The sequence below is a fragment of the Cervus canadensis genome, chromosome X, assembly GCF_019320065.1.
Source record: "Cervus canadensis isolate Bull #8, Minnesota chromosome X, ASM1932006v1, whole genome shotgun sequence".
Lineage (NCBI taxonomy): Eukaryota > Metazoa > Chordata > Mammalia > Artiodactyla > Cervidae > Cervus > Cervus canadensis.
In genome coordinates, this window is record NC_057419.1 from 102,301,473 (window position 1) to 102,319,754 (window position 18,282).

At 44.3% G+C, this 18,282-nt stretch overlaps 1 protein-coding gene across 11 annotated transcripts in view; it reads right to left on the reverse strand.

The window, feature by feature from the left end:
• Positions 1-18,282, reverse strand: part of AFF2 (AF4/FMR2 family member 2) — a 541,148-nt gene that overhangs the window by 31,934 nt on the left and 490,932 nt on the right. For all 11 annotated transcript variants that reach the window (XM_043458359.1, XM_043458361.1, XM_043458360.1 and 8 more), the window contains 4 exons: positions 9,249-9,408; positions 6,442-7,449; positions 4,896-5,017; positions 60-282 (listed from right to left, as the gene is read on the reverse strand). In XM_043458359.1, coding sequence (XP_043314294.1) covers positions 60-282; positions 4,896-5,017; positions 6,442-7,449; positions 9,249-9,408 — 1,513 coding nt within the window. The remainder of the gene's footprint in view (positions 1-59; positions 283-4,895; positions 5,018-6,441; positions 7,450-9,248; positions 9,409-18,282) is intronic.

Here is an 18,282-nt window from a genome sequence, read left to right on the forward strand (position 1 = left end):
ATAAGCTGGGTCAACTTGTTTCTACCTGACAATGAGAAGATTATTTCTATGATGCTTACGTTTACAGATATCCCTTTGAAAGTAGCACAGAATTTGCCTTCATTCCTCTTAGGTTTGGTCGAGGTGATCTGTCCTATCATAGGGATGGTTTTGTCTCGACTGAAGGGACCATTATTGCCACTTATGTTCCTGCGACGTGGAGGGTCCTCTGGCAGTGGGGAAAGTGGAGGAGGAAACAGCTTTTCTTCTTTTCTTCTATTTGCTCTCCTGGATGAATTATTTCTGTGTAAACAAAAAGTACAGGGTGTCAGAAAACTCTGTCTCTCTTTATTCTGATCTTTTGCATGATGCTGCTACGTTTAGCTAAAGTAATATGTTGGCTGATGGTCCTTTACCTGGGGTGAAAAGTATATAGAAAATGCGTAGACACATAGATGTCTATAGAGAGGTGGCCCTCCCTAGAGATTGAGCCATAGATAAATGCAAAAATCTAAGAATAAGCACGGGTCTTTGAAACAGAACTCCATGATAAATGGAAATGTCTAATGGAGTGTTGCCCCAGTGTGATATTTGCAACCTTTCAAGATTACTGTTAATTAGATTTTTATGGAAAATCCAATGCAGACTTTAATCCCATCATTTTTTAGGATGGTTCCTACTTATTCTGCCCTAGGACTTAACTGCACAGTCACACAATAAATGGTACAATAAACAATTAGTGGAAGGATATTTTCTTAAGAAATACAGTACTTAGACATTACCCAGAAATAAATAATGCACTAAATACTTCTGGGACACACTGGAAATTGTATATTCCAACTGTTCTACTGGAGGCATAATGAGCCCCTGACCTTAAGTTATTATACTGAAGTACTGATGTACTCTGCTTTACAAAACTCCATTTGAAAAATATTTTGTCATTTTGCCACAAAACATATGTGGTCCTAGAAGTGCTCCCATGCTTTCAAACTGATTTATCTGCCCATTAAATGGGCATCATCAAATAAACTGAGACTTCAAATAAAACAGAACAACTAAAACCTTATGCTAGCTGCTTAACATGGTAATTGGGCCATGGATTTTTATTTTAGTTACTATCTTCGACTAATCAATGAAGATTACTTGAATTTTAATCTTTTCTTAGACAACTAATATTGCACTGTGCAGCCATTTACTTTTCATGATTATTGACTACAATTTTCAATAGCAAATTAAGTCAACAAGAATTTATGTTTTCCTCTTGGTCAATTTCAGTATCTAGAAATATAGATTTACAATATCTCAAAGCAACAAATCAAAGATGAACAAGCACTCAAGTGTTTTGATTTCCTGAAATGGTAGACACCAATGCAATCCCCTCATTCCACTTCTGCTGTGTTGCCGAAATTTGCCAGTTGTAATAATATTTGCCATCTTCTCTGTCTTCTGTTTCATAAACACAGTCCTATGTCAATTTCTGTCAGGCAGCCAAATTTTTAGAAAATTCACTGTTTCTGTCATTACTTTAATGGATTAAAATTAATTACAAAGTATTTGTCAGTGGATTTTTAAAATTGCTTTGACATGGAGAACCATTTTAACATAATAGCGAAGCCTGATGAAAATAATGGTGAAAATACAGGTTAGGATGCTTGTCCACGAAGATGCTTCAGCAACATCAGACCACACTGTGTATAATCATTACAGAGGAATTACACTTTGGAGAATTTACATGGAAAGGAGTCAAGTATTGCTGTGGCACCTATAGGAGTGACTGGTTCCTTACCTATGACCACTTGACCACTCCTGGCCTACCTGAGTTGCTGGAGAAGGGGATGGGGGCTGCAAGGGGAAGAGCTGTTCCCTAGAGGCAGTCAACCCGCCACTGGCCACAGTCACTGGGCTAGGCCTTCCCATCTGCCATTGTACCCAGTACATCATACACAGTACAGTACATTTGGTGCAGTGGCCACTGTCATCTGGCCCCTTTTCCTTCTGTATGATAGTGACCTGTAACCATGGGGCCTTTAATGACTTCCTGGGTGAAAGATACCCAGAGGGTATTTTCTAGGGACTATTCTGTCCATTATGAATTCTTACTATAAGGGCATCTTTTGTATAGGCCAGAAGAGGACAGAAGGAAAAAAGGGTCTCCCCTTTCATGCCTCAGAGGCCCTTATGATAGTTCAAACTCTAAAGAAGGGAAAAGGAACACATAAGGGCCCTTCTAGTGGATGATGGGAAACTCCAGGTGTCAGGCTGATGTGGTATCCTTCAGTAGGTTTAAAACGCTCATTGAGAAAAGTGAATGTTGTGTCATGGAAATTTCCAAGGATTTAATCTGAAGGATCAACAAAGCACCAAGGAGCAGACAAAACTCGAAGAGAGGGCTCCAAGGAGAACTCCAAGAGGCCTGTCCTGGTTTCCTTCTCCCTCATTTCTCAAAATTTTCCCAAATAAGAACCCAATTCAGGTCCTTCCTTTATGGTAAAGGATACTAGGTATACATTGCTCTCCTAACTACTACAAAGGCAGAAAGATCATAAGGACCATGAGGTGAAATACCATTTTATGAGAACAAATTTGAATTATTAGACATTTGCCTAATACTCGATCATCTCTCTTCAATGAAATGGGGAATGTGAGGGATTACTGGGTCATTGAAGCAGGCTTACAATGGGGACTGATGGCGTGGCAATATCCCACAGCCCTCTAGCTCTTCCTTGTGCCTTTTGGTGGCCTGGCCCAAAGAGATGAGAGCCTGGGAACTGAGGAGGTACCACCATGTCTGTCCTGCGCTGTGCTTAGTCGCTCAGTCCTGTCCAACTCTTGGCCACCCCATGGGCTAGAGCCTGCCCGGCTCCTCCATCCATGGGGATTCTCCAGGCAAGAACACGAGAGTGTGTTGCCATGCCCTCCTCCAGGGGATTGACCAGGGATTGAACCCAGGTATCCCTCATTGCTGGTGGATTCTTTACCACGGAGCCACCAGAGAGGCCCAAGAATACTGGAGTGGGTAGCCTATCCCTTCTCTAGGGGGTCTTCCCAACCCAGGAATCGAACGAATAGGGGTCTCCTGCACTGCAGGTGGATTCTATACTGTCTGAGCCACCGGGAAGCCCATCACCATGCCTGCTGCTGCTGCTGCTAAGTCACTTCAGTCATGTCCGACTCTGTGCGACCCCATAGACAGCAGCCCACCAGACTCCCCCGTCCCTGGGATTCTCCAGGCAAGAGCACTGGAGTGGGTTGCCACTTCCTTCTCCAATGCATGAAAGTGAAACGTGAAAGTAAAGTTGCTAAGTCGTGTCCAACCCTTAGCGACTCCATGGACTGCAGCCTAGCAGCTCCTCCGTCCATGGGATTTTCCAGGCAAGGGTACTGGAGTGGGGTGCCATTGCCTTCTCCATGCCTAGAAGCAGGGAAATAGGCTTCTTTACCAATGGTTAAACATCATCCTTCCAGGGCCCTCCTACTTTCCAAGGAGGAACGTAAAATGGCATCCTTGTAGTGGTGGTACCTCCTCAAGAAGAGGCACGGCTTGCTCTACTAGAAGAGTGTCTAGTTCTGATAACTCCAAGTATCTGAAGGGATATTTCATATCAAATTATACCGTAGAATGCAAATGCGTGTCACAAAGAGCTATGGGTCCTCAGGGAGACAGCATCCCAGGACCAAATCTGGGCTGGCAGGTCCTGGCAGCCCATGACCAAATCTCCTTAGTTTATCGAGCAGATCTAGTGGTCATTGATCTTTTCTTACCTTTCATCTCTAACAACAAGGATCCAAACAAATGTAAACTGATAACTTATTTCCGACATCTTATCTGTGGCAGACTGATGCCCTGTCACTGATGTTAAACAGTAATCTGTGAAATCCATTGTTAGCAGCAGTTAGCCAGATTGCCTCTCCACTCTGGGCTGCTAATAGGTTTCAAAATTGGTCATTGATGGAAGTTACCTCTAATGCTGAATGAATTTATGGCAATAATTATCCAAATAGAATAGTTCCAGGAGCTGACATGTTTGTTAGGGAGGGCTTCCCTGGTGGCTCAGGCAATAAAGAATCTGCCTGCAATGCGGAAGACTTGGGTTTGATTCCTGGGTTGGGAAGATCCCCTGGAGAAGGGAATAGCTACCCACTAGATTGTTAGGGAAGTGATATGTGAAAGACAGAAGAACTCTGTCACCATGTTTGGTAGGGAAGGCTGGGTTCCTATAAGTGAGCAGGGGACAAGGAGGCCTCCTGCCTGACTCTGGCACCTTCTGCAAAGAGATAGACAGGAGAAGAGCTGCCAGCTGATCAGCATTAATTTGTCCACCCCGAGCTGGCTTTTCTCAGCACAGAACTGCCTGGGGGTGGGGGGCACTCCTAGACAGCTCATGTCCCTGGCCTCCCCAGACATGTCATCCCCTTGGCCCCTGAGGAATTCATGATGAAATTTCTGGTGCTAAAGCTTCATATCAGCATTATGATTTGACAGCAAAGAGGAAGCCTCTGCTGTGTCATTCTATTGAGGCCAAGGGAGATGGTTTCATCCCTATCAGAACTGGAAGTTGCCCAGAGGAAGGTGATTTGACTCAAGGGGAAGGTGTTCTTTAAATTGGTTTTCTTCCTTTTACCCTTCACTCAGTGCTAAAAATCCACTTTGGCCGATTTTGGCCATCTATCTGAGTTGGAGTAAAGAAACGTTGCTAAAAAGCTCAAGTGGTCACCCAAACCTGGCAGCCTGAAGGCCACCCTTTATCCCACCTGTGTTAGGCCAGTGGCCAGAGACAGCTGTCAGGACACAACTGAATGACTCCTGTTTCTTACCTAACATTCTTTTGGGATAGGACTCCCTACCCTCAAGGGTTCATTTGAGATTTCTTAGGAGTCCAAACCAGCAAAGTATCATAGAATCAGGGCAAACTCACTCTTTAGTGCTGGGAGGCTTCTGGGGGGGAGCTGGCGAGATGCAAGGTGGCAGCAGGCAGATGGTAGCTGCCTCCTCCAGGCGCTGCTTCTTCTCAGGGATTTTCTCTGCAACTTCTGTCGGCTTTAACAGGAAAAAAAAGAATACACAGAGTTTGAAATCCATGGCACAGGCAGACATTTAAAAACAATGAGCAAGGGAGACAATGCACTTCTATTTTAAGTCCTAGATTAGGTAGGGACCTTAAAAGTACACCTTTGATCAGACAGAAAATTGATCCGTCTTGCCTCGCCTACTCCAACCTAGAAGCTGGCATCAGAGAGGGTGAAGCTGTGATGTCAGCCTCTGATTGGGTGGCACAGAGATCTCATACCAGAAGTAAAGAGAATCTGTCATTTTCAGACACTTCTCCCAGCAACAATGCCCCCACAAATGAGTAGTTTAGAAACTAACACTGCAACTCTAACATGGCATAAATCCTGTCCAAGCAACATGGGGGTTGGGGGTAACACACAAAGGTCACTTGTACAACCAACAGTATGCAAGGAAATTAACCATGTGTAAGGCACACCTTTGGACCTTCATGTATTGGTTCTGAAGGTACACTTTTACTGCTAGTTGCACTGCTGTCCTAAGAGCAGGGAAACAGTGATAGGGCAAGGGCCCCAGACTTTGTTCCCTATTTTGAAATACTCTTTGTTAGTTAAGTTGGCACCACAGCTCAGAGATAAAACCGCCTGTGAATCTTTAAAGCTGAACGATGACTTAAATCATCATTGCAGGAGTCCCCAAGGCAGCTATTCAAACTAATATTACTCAAGAATCACCATGAGATGATGTTATGCTAAAAATCTACTGTGACACCCAGAGATGTGTGCAATGAACCTACTGGACACAAACTCAGTTCCCCAGATAGATGTGCAGTGGAAAAGGCCTTTCTGGGTTTCACCTTCTGATTACATTTGTAGCCCGGGAATCCAACCTGAATGTCCTGCAGGAGAGATTTTCACGAGTCAAGCCAACCACACAGGTCAGGGGGCCAAGCAGGCTGGACAGAACATGTGTCTAGTAGGAGCTAGGGTAATCAAAATGGAACTGGGTGGCAAGGATACTGATGCTTGTATGTAGAAATTAACAAGGCCTAGAGGACCTTATGAGTCCTGGGTGCCCTGCTGCTTCCGGGGCAGGAAGACTGTAGAATAGTGACCCATGAATCCAGGAAGCAGGAGCAGCTTAAGTAGCCGACCTGACAGACTGGCTGCCTGGGGAAGGAGACTTCATATTCTTTGTTGCTACACATCATAATTCCTCACGTGCCATACTGGATATTCTTGACATTGGTTATAAAACCATAATTATCCCTAACACTTCCTCCCTGGTCATGTCAAATACTACATTCCCCAGGGAAAGTATTAATATCCGTTGCTTTCACCAAAGACTGCAATCCACTGACACCAGCCTGCTAGAAAAGGAGACTCAAGATCAAAGTAGCCCAGACAGCCACTGCTCCCGATCACGTGGCTGGCCGGAGTGGATGGACGGCTTACCTTGTGCTTACGCTTGCCCTTGGGGGCAGCTTTCTCTGCAGGCGCCGCAGCTGTCTGCCGCTTGGGCTTTGAGGCCGTCTCCTTGTGGTCTAGCTTGGCTGGCGCCGCCTGGAGTGAGTTCTGGCCAGGCACTCGAGACAGTAGGTCAAGGTCAATCTTCACCCAGAGATTTTTCAGATTCTCCTGATCTCGGACAGGAGATAGAACCTCGGTTTGTGTGACAGGGACCGGTGACAGAGTAGGTTCCTCACTCGGGACTGGTGGGTTGTTGCCATTGCCACTGCTGAGAAAGCTGCTGAGGGTCAGGCTGGGCCCTCCGGCTTCCTTGGATTTGGTCGTGTTGCCCCCCGGAGCAGTGCATGGAGGCAGGACTTTGATCTGCAGGGGCTCTTCCTGATCCGTGTTGGAATCAGACGTAGACGAATCGGTCTCAATGAATTCCCGGGACTTTGGAACCATCTTGCCAGGCCCTCGGTACTTCTTCTTCTCGGGAGCCAAGGGGATGCTGGCCCTTGGTTCTTTCCTGGGAACCGGCTTGTGGGCAGCGGCTTTGCTGCGGCCTCTCGGGGGATCAGGAAACTCCCCACTTTCCTTTTCTTTGGGAGTGCTGCTGGTGATATTTGGTTTGGGCCAGGTAAACTCCTCAATGCTGGTGTTCTTCTCGACCCTTTTGGGCTGTTTTTTCCCAATTGTCCTTTGAGACGCTGTCTCAAGAGCTGTGGACAACTTATGCTTCAGAGCCTTTGTTTCTGGAGTTTTTGGGGTGGGTCGTGGACGGGCTTTCTCCCTGATGAGACCAAGGAGAGGCCTCTCTTTGGGTTCAGGCAGGACCTGGCTGGGGTTTGCCTTCACCTTGACCTGGACTTCCATTGGCTGAATGACTGGAGGAGGCACAGAAATCGTCTCCATGGGTGTTTCATTTTGGCCACAAATAAAAGATTTGTTTTGAGATGTCACTTTGTTAAGCCATTTGTCCAACTGCCACTTGTTGGTGGAGGGCGGCTCAGGCTGTGGAGTGAGAAACGGTGGCAAGAATGAATGTCACCTTTGGGAAGAAGTCAGGAGAACCCTCAGTGTACTGACTGTTGACTGGTAAAAGCTTTGGCTGTCAAGTGACCATTCACACATTTAGAAACATACATGAAATTCACATCTATCACATTCCCTAGACAGCCAAATAGTTCACAAAGTGGCTCCACTATACTAAGTTCTACTTTTTCTGAAACTATCCCCTACTCTGGCCAGCAAGGAAAGAATTTTGCACAGAGAGTTTTTCCAGAGAGTGGGTAGAGAGCTGGGGAGGGAAACCGGTTCCCAAAATCCTTTGGTGGGACTCATTACTCAACCTCTCACCAGGAGGCTGAGAGAATGATCTCTGGTCCTGAAAAGAAATGTGAGTGTGCCTCAAGTGTAATTCAAAAGGAAAGTCTTTCTCTGCCAAAGTGTCAGGATCTCCTATACAATGTTGTAATTTGCTGCAAAAAGAAGAGGCCTTTTGTATTTTTACTGAAGGATGAAAAGATTTGACTTCCAAAAAAACTACTGCACTTTCCTTGGTGTATGGGCAATAATCAGTTTATGTGGACATGCTTGCAGACATTAGCATCTGCTGCTAAGCCATGGAAATGATGCGTACAATTCTGTGCTTAATTCCCAAGTTTGAATTCTGCCTGTTGAACTAAAAGAGCCATCATTTTTTATTAGAACTGCTCTTTTTTTTTTTGCAAGCCATCAACTGAGGCTTATGGCACCACCCAATAGAGGATGACAGAATTCAAAATGTTTTGAGTAGCCATGATTCCAACTGGCATAGAGCAGTGGCAGGTAAGGGTCGAGGCCATTAGAGCAGCTCCTACTGTTGGCAGCAGAGCTCGAGGTTAGGGGCCCCAGCTCTCGTAGCACACACCCTGGTTTCAGCCCTTCCCCTGAGATCTTGGGAAAGTTCTTTCTTACCCTCTCAGAACCTTATTCTTTTATCTATAAAATGGAATAATGATAGCCAGGACCCTATAGGGTTGTCATGAGCATGAAATAAGAAAATGCAAGTCACGAGCTTCTCATGGAGCCTGGCACATGATCCACATTCACAAAATGTCGGCTCTTACGAACAGCAGTAATGTCATGGTGGCATCTTCTTCTGTTATTCTTTTCTGACTATTGACAAACAATGTGTCCAAAGTCACTGAGGGATCAGCTTGCTGTACGAGGTGCCAGCTCAGGAGAACTGAGAGGCTGGCAGTCAAAGAAGATGGAGGGGAAAGACATGGCTTTGGTCTCAAAATTATAATTTTGCTATTTTGTGGGGCTATGTTAAATGCTTTCATGAATTACCATTGAGCACATTTGAAAAATATTCTTTGAAATTAAAAAAAAAAAAAAAAACCCTGTGACCTTTCAACCATCACACTTCTTGGATCTTACTTGCCCAGTGACAATTCATCACTTCAAGCTAGAGGAAGGGGTGGTGTCCCCAGACCTAGAAGTGGGCCTTGACTTGCTTTGTTGGTTCTCTTGAAAGGGAAGTTTTGAGCTCAGTGATTACTATTCCAGTCTAATAGTAATGGGGAAGCTCAAGGTTCAGAGTAGCTGAGTGAGTCACATGGCATATCAGTCTCATGGCAAGAAATGTCCGTTAGAAACTTTACAAATACATGTGCTAGAAGAAAAAAGTGCTATCAAATACCTGAGTGCTTTTCTGAAGTATTTACTGTGCTGAGGTCATGACTGTGCTGGAATATTATTATTATTGCATTACTGTGTGTGCGCGTGTCGGGGGTGTTGTGTCGGGGCCCTGGCTCCTCACTCACCTCTGGAGTGGTCACTCGTGGCGCCTCATTGGCTTCGCTGTCAGTAGTGCTGCTTTCAGTGTCTGAGTCAGACTCTGAACTGCTCTCCGAGTCACTGGAGCTGCCGGATCCCCCACCGGTGGGCGCTGCAGGTGGGGGCTGGGGCGTGGCCAAGAGTGGGCTGAAAGGAAAATGACACCATTCATTGCCTCTTTTACTCCCAAACTGGCTGGAAGAGTCCAGGTGGGCATGAAGACTGATCATCTGTGAGGGCCAGGCTGAGTGGAGTGTGCCGTTCCATTTCACAGATGGGAACTATGAGGCTCAGGAGGGAGTGACCCACAGTCCCAGGTTGTTTTTCTTTTTTTTTTCTGTTAAGATACATTTTCAGTTGCTATCCTATTCCGAAATCTCCAGGTTTGTAAAGGGGCTCTGATCTTAGTTATACGTGGGTACAGTCCTCTCAGCAAGAAGGGGTGAGTTGAATTCTCACTTTCATCACAGAAAACTGAGGTTCAGAGGAGGGGGGTTCTTGCTGCAGCCTCACAGCTAGATAGAGGCGTGAAACTGGGACCATAGCCTCCCAGCTCCCTCAAAGGGCAGGGTGTGTAAAGACACTGGCAGCCAGGTGCCCAGTGCCCAGTCCCAAAGTGAGCAGGGCTGACTGTGTTACCATGGAGATGAGAGGGTGCACTGCACAGCCTCTTCTGCCAGAATTTCTGTAACCTCTTCAGATGACTCCAACCAGGAAGTATGATCATACAGAACTAACCATCTCTAATGGTTGATTTTAAATCTGTAAAGCTGACCAAGCAAAGCACAAGGAAATTGACACAATTTGCCACTCTGTCTTTATTGATAATCCATACTCTTCCTTACTAATCCTTTGCCCTCTGTGCCCCGTAACAAATCAACCTCAGCTGACTCTTGGCACTTTGGGATATGTCACTGCCTTTCTGTCATTTTGCTCATCATCTTCGGGGGCTAGTTTTCCTGTTTTTGCTCTGACATGGGGCTCTAAAGTCAAGGGAGGGTTCTAATCTGTCTCTGTCTCATCAGCTCAGGCTCCTCTTTGGAGAGAAGTTTAAATCACAGAGAGGGGTGGTCTGGGGGCCAGAGCATCTTTGCCGCAGGGCTGGACTGGTCCTTCTACCTGTCTGGCTGGCCGTCCGAACCTCGCTGCCTCTCAGACTCCCAGCTCCTTGCCTGGTTTTCCCCAGAAAACCCAGTCCTGGCCCTGGAGGACACCTGGTCTTGTGGCTCCACCTGCAAGTTTTGGCAGAGAGGGCCTCCAAGGGCCCTCCTGTGTCCAAGACTCTGGAATCACAGACCATTATTCCTCACCTGCCCCCACTTCATCCTCTCACCAAAGCCTCATTTTCAACATAATAGCTCTTGCCTGGGAAGGCAGAGGATCCCTTTCAAACCAGCATGGGTGCCTCGTCCAACTCAGAGAGCCTTTTCATTACATGTGCCTCGTGCCCCTGAAGACAGCCCCTTTCATCTCCCAGGTAGCTATTCTCTTTCATATAGCCAAAGCTCCTTTTAAAATGCTATCTGCTAAGTAAATGCTATCTGCAAGTACATTCGTCTGCCAAATACACCAAGCGATTAGGGGAAGCAGAAGAAACAGGGGCCTACACCCCCTGGGAAAGTGTGTGTGTGTGTGTGAGAGAGAGAGAGAGAGACAGTGGGGCCAGGGATCTATATATACAACTCAGTGCGCCTCTTTCCCTGAATTCCTTTGCAGTATAATGACTCCATATTTAAGCAAAGTACCCTCTAAATCTAATCAATTGTTTTTGTCTTTGGTTACTAACTAAAGACTGAGGCAACAGATTTAAGTCAGACTAATCCAGAGGCTTGCTAACTTGGCCTCAATTCCCCCCAAGTAAAGTTTCAGATACAGCATAGAGCATCGGCAACACTGAGACTCCTGGCTGGTGGATTGACAGTTAAGATCTAACATGTACTCCCACATTTATGATTTTCAAATGAAAAGGTTGTTTCCTACTTTTGTTTCCTATCTATGCATTAAATTCTGGCTTGTGTGTGTGTGTGTTTGTGTATAAGTGTTCCTTATCCAAAGACTTTTGGAAGTGAGATGAATTTTGATATTTAGATTTTTAATTAAACAATTCCTCTTGTTTAATTAAAAATATAGATATAGATAGCTATATAGATAGATAGCTATACCATATCTATAATACCCCCCAGTGGATTCAGGGTAGCACCCTTTAATAAAACTCATTAATACTGCTGCAGTTAACAGTCACAGTCATAAAGACTTGAAATTAATAGCTGCACATCAGTTTAGGTCAGGTTTTGACGTCAAATGAATTTGGCTCAAAGTCACTGAAAACAACAGTTCCCCAAACTTTCTGAATTTCAGAATTGTGATTAAGAGATTGTAGACATGGACAGAAATCACATATGAAAAAAAACTGACTATTTGTATGAGTAAATATAGATATACAGACACAGATACAAAATAAAGATGATTTGAAACCTAAGCGTAACCTTGACTGAGAACCAGTGAAATGAGGCCTGAAATTATTTTCCCTAAGTCTTCTTACAGGTAAATGTATTGCCGTGTTCTCAGGAAGGACCCTACGGCCAGTCAACGTTGACAATGACCACTCAGGGGAAACAAGTATAGAAAGAACAGAGAGAGGTACGCGAGTTTTTCATGCCCACACTGATGGACATAAATACTTGGGGATGAGAGGGACGGTGGACTTGAATTCAGAGAGAACACCATGAGAACTCAAGCTGGGGGTGAAGGACTTCAGCATCTTAATGAGGAAGAATTGCTTTCTCCGGGCAGTTGCACAGTTGGAAACAAGGAAGAGCCAGCATTGGTGGGAGAGAATGGCATTGCTTAAAATGGAAGTAAAACTGCCCTCCGCAGTACCTTCCTCTGCCTCCACTATCCATCTGCTCTTCCTGTGGTTGGTGGACAATCTGGCTGCACCCAGCCTGTTAAGGGACGTAGGGCACATGTCTCAGTCTGACCCTCACTTCCTGTGGGCCCACCCTGCACCCAGCTGGGGCCCCTCCAAGAGCCAAAAAGTGAGTACAAGACCAAAACATTGTCTTCACAAGCAGGACAAACGTCAATATCAGGATTGACCGAGGGCCACATTCTTGTCTAGAATCCACTGTGGAGCTTTCAAGTTAGCAAATCATCACCATATTTCACTTTCAGTTCTTCCCTGAAGCCCGTTAGCTGTTCAGTTAGTTAAATTCCCACTTTTGCTACATTTACTTTCATGTATCACTAATTTATTTTTCAAATGTATATTAAACTGGCTATGAGCGACACTAGGAAACACGACTCTTGATTTCGCTGAGAAGATGAAGGACGAATGTGCAATTTCCATATTCTTCATTTATCAAACTGCAGTAGAATTATTTCCCACACACCATTTACTCTTGTATTTTAATAAACTGCTTTTAAAAAGAATGCTAGTGGTTACAACAAAGATAATAGATGATATAAAAAATCATTAACATTTAATATATTAAACTATCCACTCTATAGTCTGTAAATATTAAAAGTATACTCTGTGACTTCACCCTGAATGTAATAAAACTGCTCAAAGGACACACGTTTGTGGACAACTTCAAAGTGAACTGTTCAACCTTTTCAAAGATCAGATTTTGCTATTGTGTTCATTGGGGTGAGCAGTCTGTACCAAGTGTAGTGTAGCCTCATTTTAATCCTAACCCCATTCAGTAGGTCTTCATGGTCATGGGCCAGACTAAGGGCAAAGAAGTTGGCTTAGCAAGTCAATGATCCTAGAAGGGAAATCCAGGGTGAGGGAAGGGGATCAAAGAGCAGGCCAGTGGCAAAGAATTTTGGGAGGCCTTTAAGATGCCTCCTCCAGACAGCATTGACCCTGGCGTGGAAGGCTTGAGAGCACCAGGGGAACAGATGTCAGTCTCTCTAAGCTTATACTGACCAAGCCTCTTCTACAATAAAAGGCTCAATATGTGATAACATAAGATAGTCCAGAAGCCATATGAAGGAACAGGGACTTTTTTGCCTGGAGAAGATTCTGAGGCAGGGAGGAGGGTGGTTCATGTGACAACAGTCTTTAAAAACTGGAAGGTCTGTCCGGTAAGGGAGTGGGCTAGCTCTGAAGGTTTTACCTTCCAAGGTAAAACTAGGATCAATGAGTTCGAGATCTATCCAGGAATGATCTCACCTCAACATCAGAAAAGGCTTAAAAAATCTACATTTGGCCACAGGAAGAAGCCATTGCTTTGTAGGCCTGTGAGCTTGATACCTTTTGGTGAACAGATAGCTGGCAATTAAGATTCCTATTACTGATCTACAATGGAGTTCAGTGATCTTTAAAGTGTCTTCCAACTCAAAGATTATGATCCTCATGAAACAAAACTGTGTAGGGAATTTTAGGGGAGACTGTTCGGACCTTAGAGAAAATTGTGAGGAGACCTTTGCCCAGTCCGCTCATTTAAGGCAGGTCTGAAATGACCTACTCTTGGCAACACGGCTCTTATATGAACCACAGAAGATTAAAGCTGCCTTTCTGTAGGGCTATTTCATAAATCAGACTTTCCACTAATTCAGATTAACAGCCTACAGAAAACCAAACATCTGCATCAGTGCTATCTGACTTGATTCTTAATTTAACTGTAAATTCCTCTCTCAGGAGATAAACAGGGATGATGAATTGGCCATTCTGCTCAATCAAGCTGTGTGGGCATCAGAAAGGAAAGGTCCCAGAAGGGGTAATGACTTTCTAAGGGGAAACATATATGGGAAGGATTCGACAAGCAAGGCCACAGGGCACAGATCTTGGCAGCATATTTTACAAGACCCCGAAATTGCCAAAGAGACATGGTATGAGATGCTTGATGGGGGACTCTTTTATTAAACCCTTGTCTTTAGTTGAGACTTGTAAAAATTTAATCAATGTGACCCTTTTCTGGTTTTATGGAGATCAAATGTCTGCCTACCAGATAATTTGAAATGCTTCTTTACTTGATTCCATCATTAAGTTGTAAAGGTTTGGCCCTGGTGCAAAGGAATCAACATTTATACCTGATCTTGTCTCTCTTTCTCCTTTTCCTCTTTGAACTCTGGGTCCAAAAACTGAAACAATGACTTTACCACAGTAGGCCACTAGGGGTAGACACTCTGAGCCCTGAGCCTCTTCCAGTCAGAGGATGGGAGGAACCTATTTTGGTCTGAGTCAGTAGCTTTGGAAATCTCCCCCACCCACCCCAGAAAATCCATTTAGCCCAGCTGTCCAATAGAAATTTGAAGTGAAGTGAACGTTTCTCAGTCGTGTCCAACTCTTTGCTACCCCATGCACTATACAGTCCATGGAATTCTCCAGGCCAGAATACTGGAGTGGGTAGCCTATCCCTTCTCCAGGGGATCTTCCCAACCCAGGGATTGAACCTGGGTCTCCTGCATTGCAGGTGGATTCTTTACCAGCTAAGCCACCAGGCGGGGAGCTAGGCAGAAGCATAATACATATGACAGACAAAACCAGGTTTGCTCTATTTCTCCCAGCAGCTTTTCCTCCTCCCTGGATGGCCCCTGAGTACACTTTGAAAATAAAACACTGAATATCCCAATATTCTCACAAACAACTCAGAATAAAGTATGTTCTGTGTTAATGCAATGATGCTACTGATGAGCAGATTGCCATCCACTTGTAATTGAAGCTACACCCTGGCATGGCTCTGAGGAGATAATCTTTGTCTAGTGAGTGTGTACACTGGGAATTTGTCCTTTTGTCTGATTCTGGTGTTTGAAATGGAGTCTGCTCAATTTACTTACAAAACATAAGGTGATGTACACCTATCCACTCACATTCATTTTCATGGGCAAGTTACCATACGTGATATAGATTAAAGCCCTGCCTGACGGAAGAGGGCTGTGGTTGGTGAAAATGATGATCGAAGATGTCCACACTCCAATCTCAAACCTGTGAATATGATACCTTATGTGGAAAAAGAGGTTTTGCAGATATGAATACATTCAGGATCTTGAGATGGGGATATGGTCCTGGATCATCTAGATGACCCCAGTGTCATCCCAGGGTCTCTGAGAACCAGACCTTGGTGTAAGGAAGACTCTAGTAGATTACTGCCACAGCAGTGGGCAACCAAAGTGATTATAGCTTCCCAGAAAGCTGCAAGCTGACCATTTGAAACTTCCATGATAACTAGAAATGAGTAGCTCCTCACATTTTTCAATCACCAGCAGTAAGGTATTTCTCCTAACATACCTGGCATCTTACTTCCTTTCAGAGACCATAATGCTGAGTGATTTTGTCAATGGCTTTTCAGAGTTACATTTGACTCACAGTCTATCATGGCTTTCTTACCCTTTTGATGGACTGACTAGACTCAGGCTCTTGTCTTCTTTTCCTGCCTGTGCCCTTTCTCCCATCTTCAGCCACATATGTAAATAGCTACATTTACTCTACTGGTTTTAAAGAGGAAGCTTTAGTTCAGTTAGAGGAGCATGGGATTGGGAGTCAGATGATGTTTTTTGAATGTCACTTTGGATACTTTATTTTTGTGTGACCTTAGACTAAGCACTTAACACAAGCATCTCAGTTTCTTCATCTGTAAAATGGGGTAATATATCACATAGGCTTATAAGAGGACCAAGCTAGGAAATTTAGGTGACAGAACTCTATTACCAAGTACTTCTCAAACTTTAACATACATTAGAATCACCTGGAGATCTCCTGCACATGCAGATTTTAGTTACAGAGTCCTGGAATGGGTCCTGAGTTCTGCATTTCTAACAAATTCCCAGGTGCTACAGATGATCCTGGTCAGTGAACCACACTGAGAGGACCAAGGGTACAGAGGCTATTCAGATATAAACTGCTGGCAAAAAATAAGTTGGTGATCTGGACTGGAAACTAATGGCTAAAACACAGTTTTGAGATCAACTGTGGATTTTTCCCCCATAATTATTCTGTCCTTCTTTAGCAACAAAGAAAGTTGACTGCCTTTTATCATTTTGAATCTAACCTGATCAAGTTGAAGCTCTCTTTGGGCAATTATTCCTGAACAGATTTTATCAGATTCCTTCTGATAAGCACTGACTTCAGCTTGTAATTTTCCTGAGACTCCCTGCCTACACCTGTACTTGATCAAGTGCATAATTCTTACCTCCAAATGTGTCCCAAGGATCACCATGGCTTGCCACTGTCCCTGCCAAGTGTCAAGGTGGTATTAGAGCACATCCACACATCCATGGTCATGGCTGGGGACCTGAGCATGATTCATAATGGCTAATAGAGATGGAGGTGGTGGAATTCCAGCTGAGCTATTAAAAATCCTAAAAGATGATGCTGTGAAAGTGCTGCACTCAATATGCCAGCAAACTTAGAAAACTCAGATGTGGCCACAGGACTGGAAAAGATCAGTTTTCATTCCAATCCCAAAGAAAGGCAATGCCAAAGAATGTTCAATTGCACTCATCTTACATGCTAGCAAAGTAATGCTCAAAATTCTCCAACCAAGGCTTCAACAGTACATGAACCAAGAACTTCCAGATGTTCAAGCTGGATTTAGAAAAGGTAGAGGAACCAGAGATTAAATTGCCAACACATGTTGGATCACAGAAAAGGCAAGAGAGTTCCAGAAAAAAAATCTATTTCTGCTTTATTGACTACACCAAAGCCTTTGACTGTGTGAATCACAACAAACTTCTTCAAGAAAATTGTTCAAGAGATGGGAATACCAGACCACTTTACCTGACTCCTGAGAAATCTGTATGCAGGTCAAGAAGCAACAATTAGAACTGGGCATGGAACAACACACTGGTTCCAAATTGGGAAAGGAGTACATCAAGGCTGTATACTGTCACGCTGCTTATTTAACTTATATGCAGAGTACATCAAGCAAAATATTGGGCTGGATGAAGCACAAGCCGGAATCAAGATTGCTGGGAGAAATATAAATAACCTCAGATATGCAGATGACACCACCCTTATGGCAGAAAGCAAAGAGGAACTAAAGAGCCTCTTGATGAAAGTGAAAGAGGAGAGTGAAAAAGTTGGCTTAAAACTCAACATTCAAATAACGAAGATCATGGCATCTGATTCCATCACTTCATGTGGAAACAATGGAAACAGTGACAGACTTTATTTTCTTGGGCTCCAAAATCACTGCAGATGGTGACTGCAGCCGCGAACTTAAGAGACACTTGCTCCTTGGAAGGAAAGTTATGACAAACCAAGACAGCATGGTAAAAATCATGGTAAAAAGAGACATTAATTTGCCGACAAAGGTCCATCTAGTCAAAGCTATGGTTTTCCCAGTAGTCATGTATGGATGTGAGAGTTAGACCATAAAGAAAGCTGAGCGCTGAAGAAAAGATGCTTTTGAACTGTGGTGTTGGAAAAGACTCTTGAGAGTCCCTTGGACTGCAAGGGGATCAAACCCGTCAATCCTAAAGGAAATCAGTCCTGAATGTTCATTGGAAGGACTGATGCTGAAGCTGAGGCTCCAATACTTTGGCCACCTGCTGCAAAGAGCTGACTCATCTGAAAAGATCCTGATGCTGGGAAAGACTAAAGGCAGGAGGAGAAGGGTACAAGAGAGGATGAGATGGTTAGATGGCATCACTGACTCAATGGACATGAGTTTGAGCAAGCTCCAGGAGTTGGTGATGGACAGAGAAGCCTGACGTGCTGCATTCCATGGGGTTGCAAAGAGTCACACATGACTGAGTGACTGAACTAAACTGAACCAAATAGAGATGGAGCATGCGTGATGCAAAAGGAAGCAGGTTTAGCACCTTTCCTGCATCTTCTCTTTCAATCCTCACAACAGTCCCCTAAGTCCAATGTTCTTACTACTCCATCTTATAGCTGAAAATACTGAGACTTAGCACCAACAATATTAAGTTCAAAAATAGTTTTAAGGATACTTTCAAAGGAATGGAAAAAGCCAAGGTGTCTGTATCCCACCTCACTGCAGTATGAAATGAGATGGCACTGTGGAGGGGGCCAGTGTGTTCCCAGCAAAGCTGGCCAGTGCTGGCTAATAA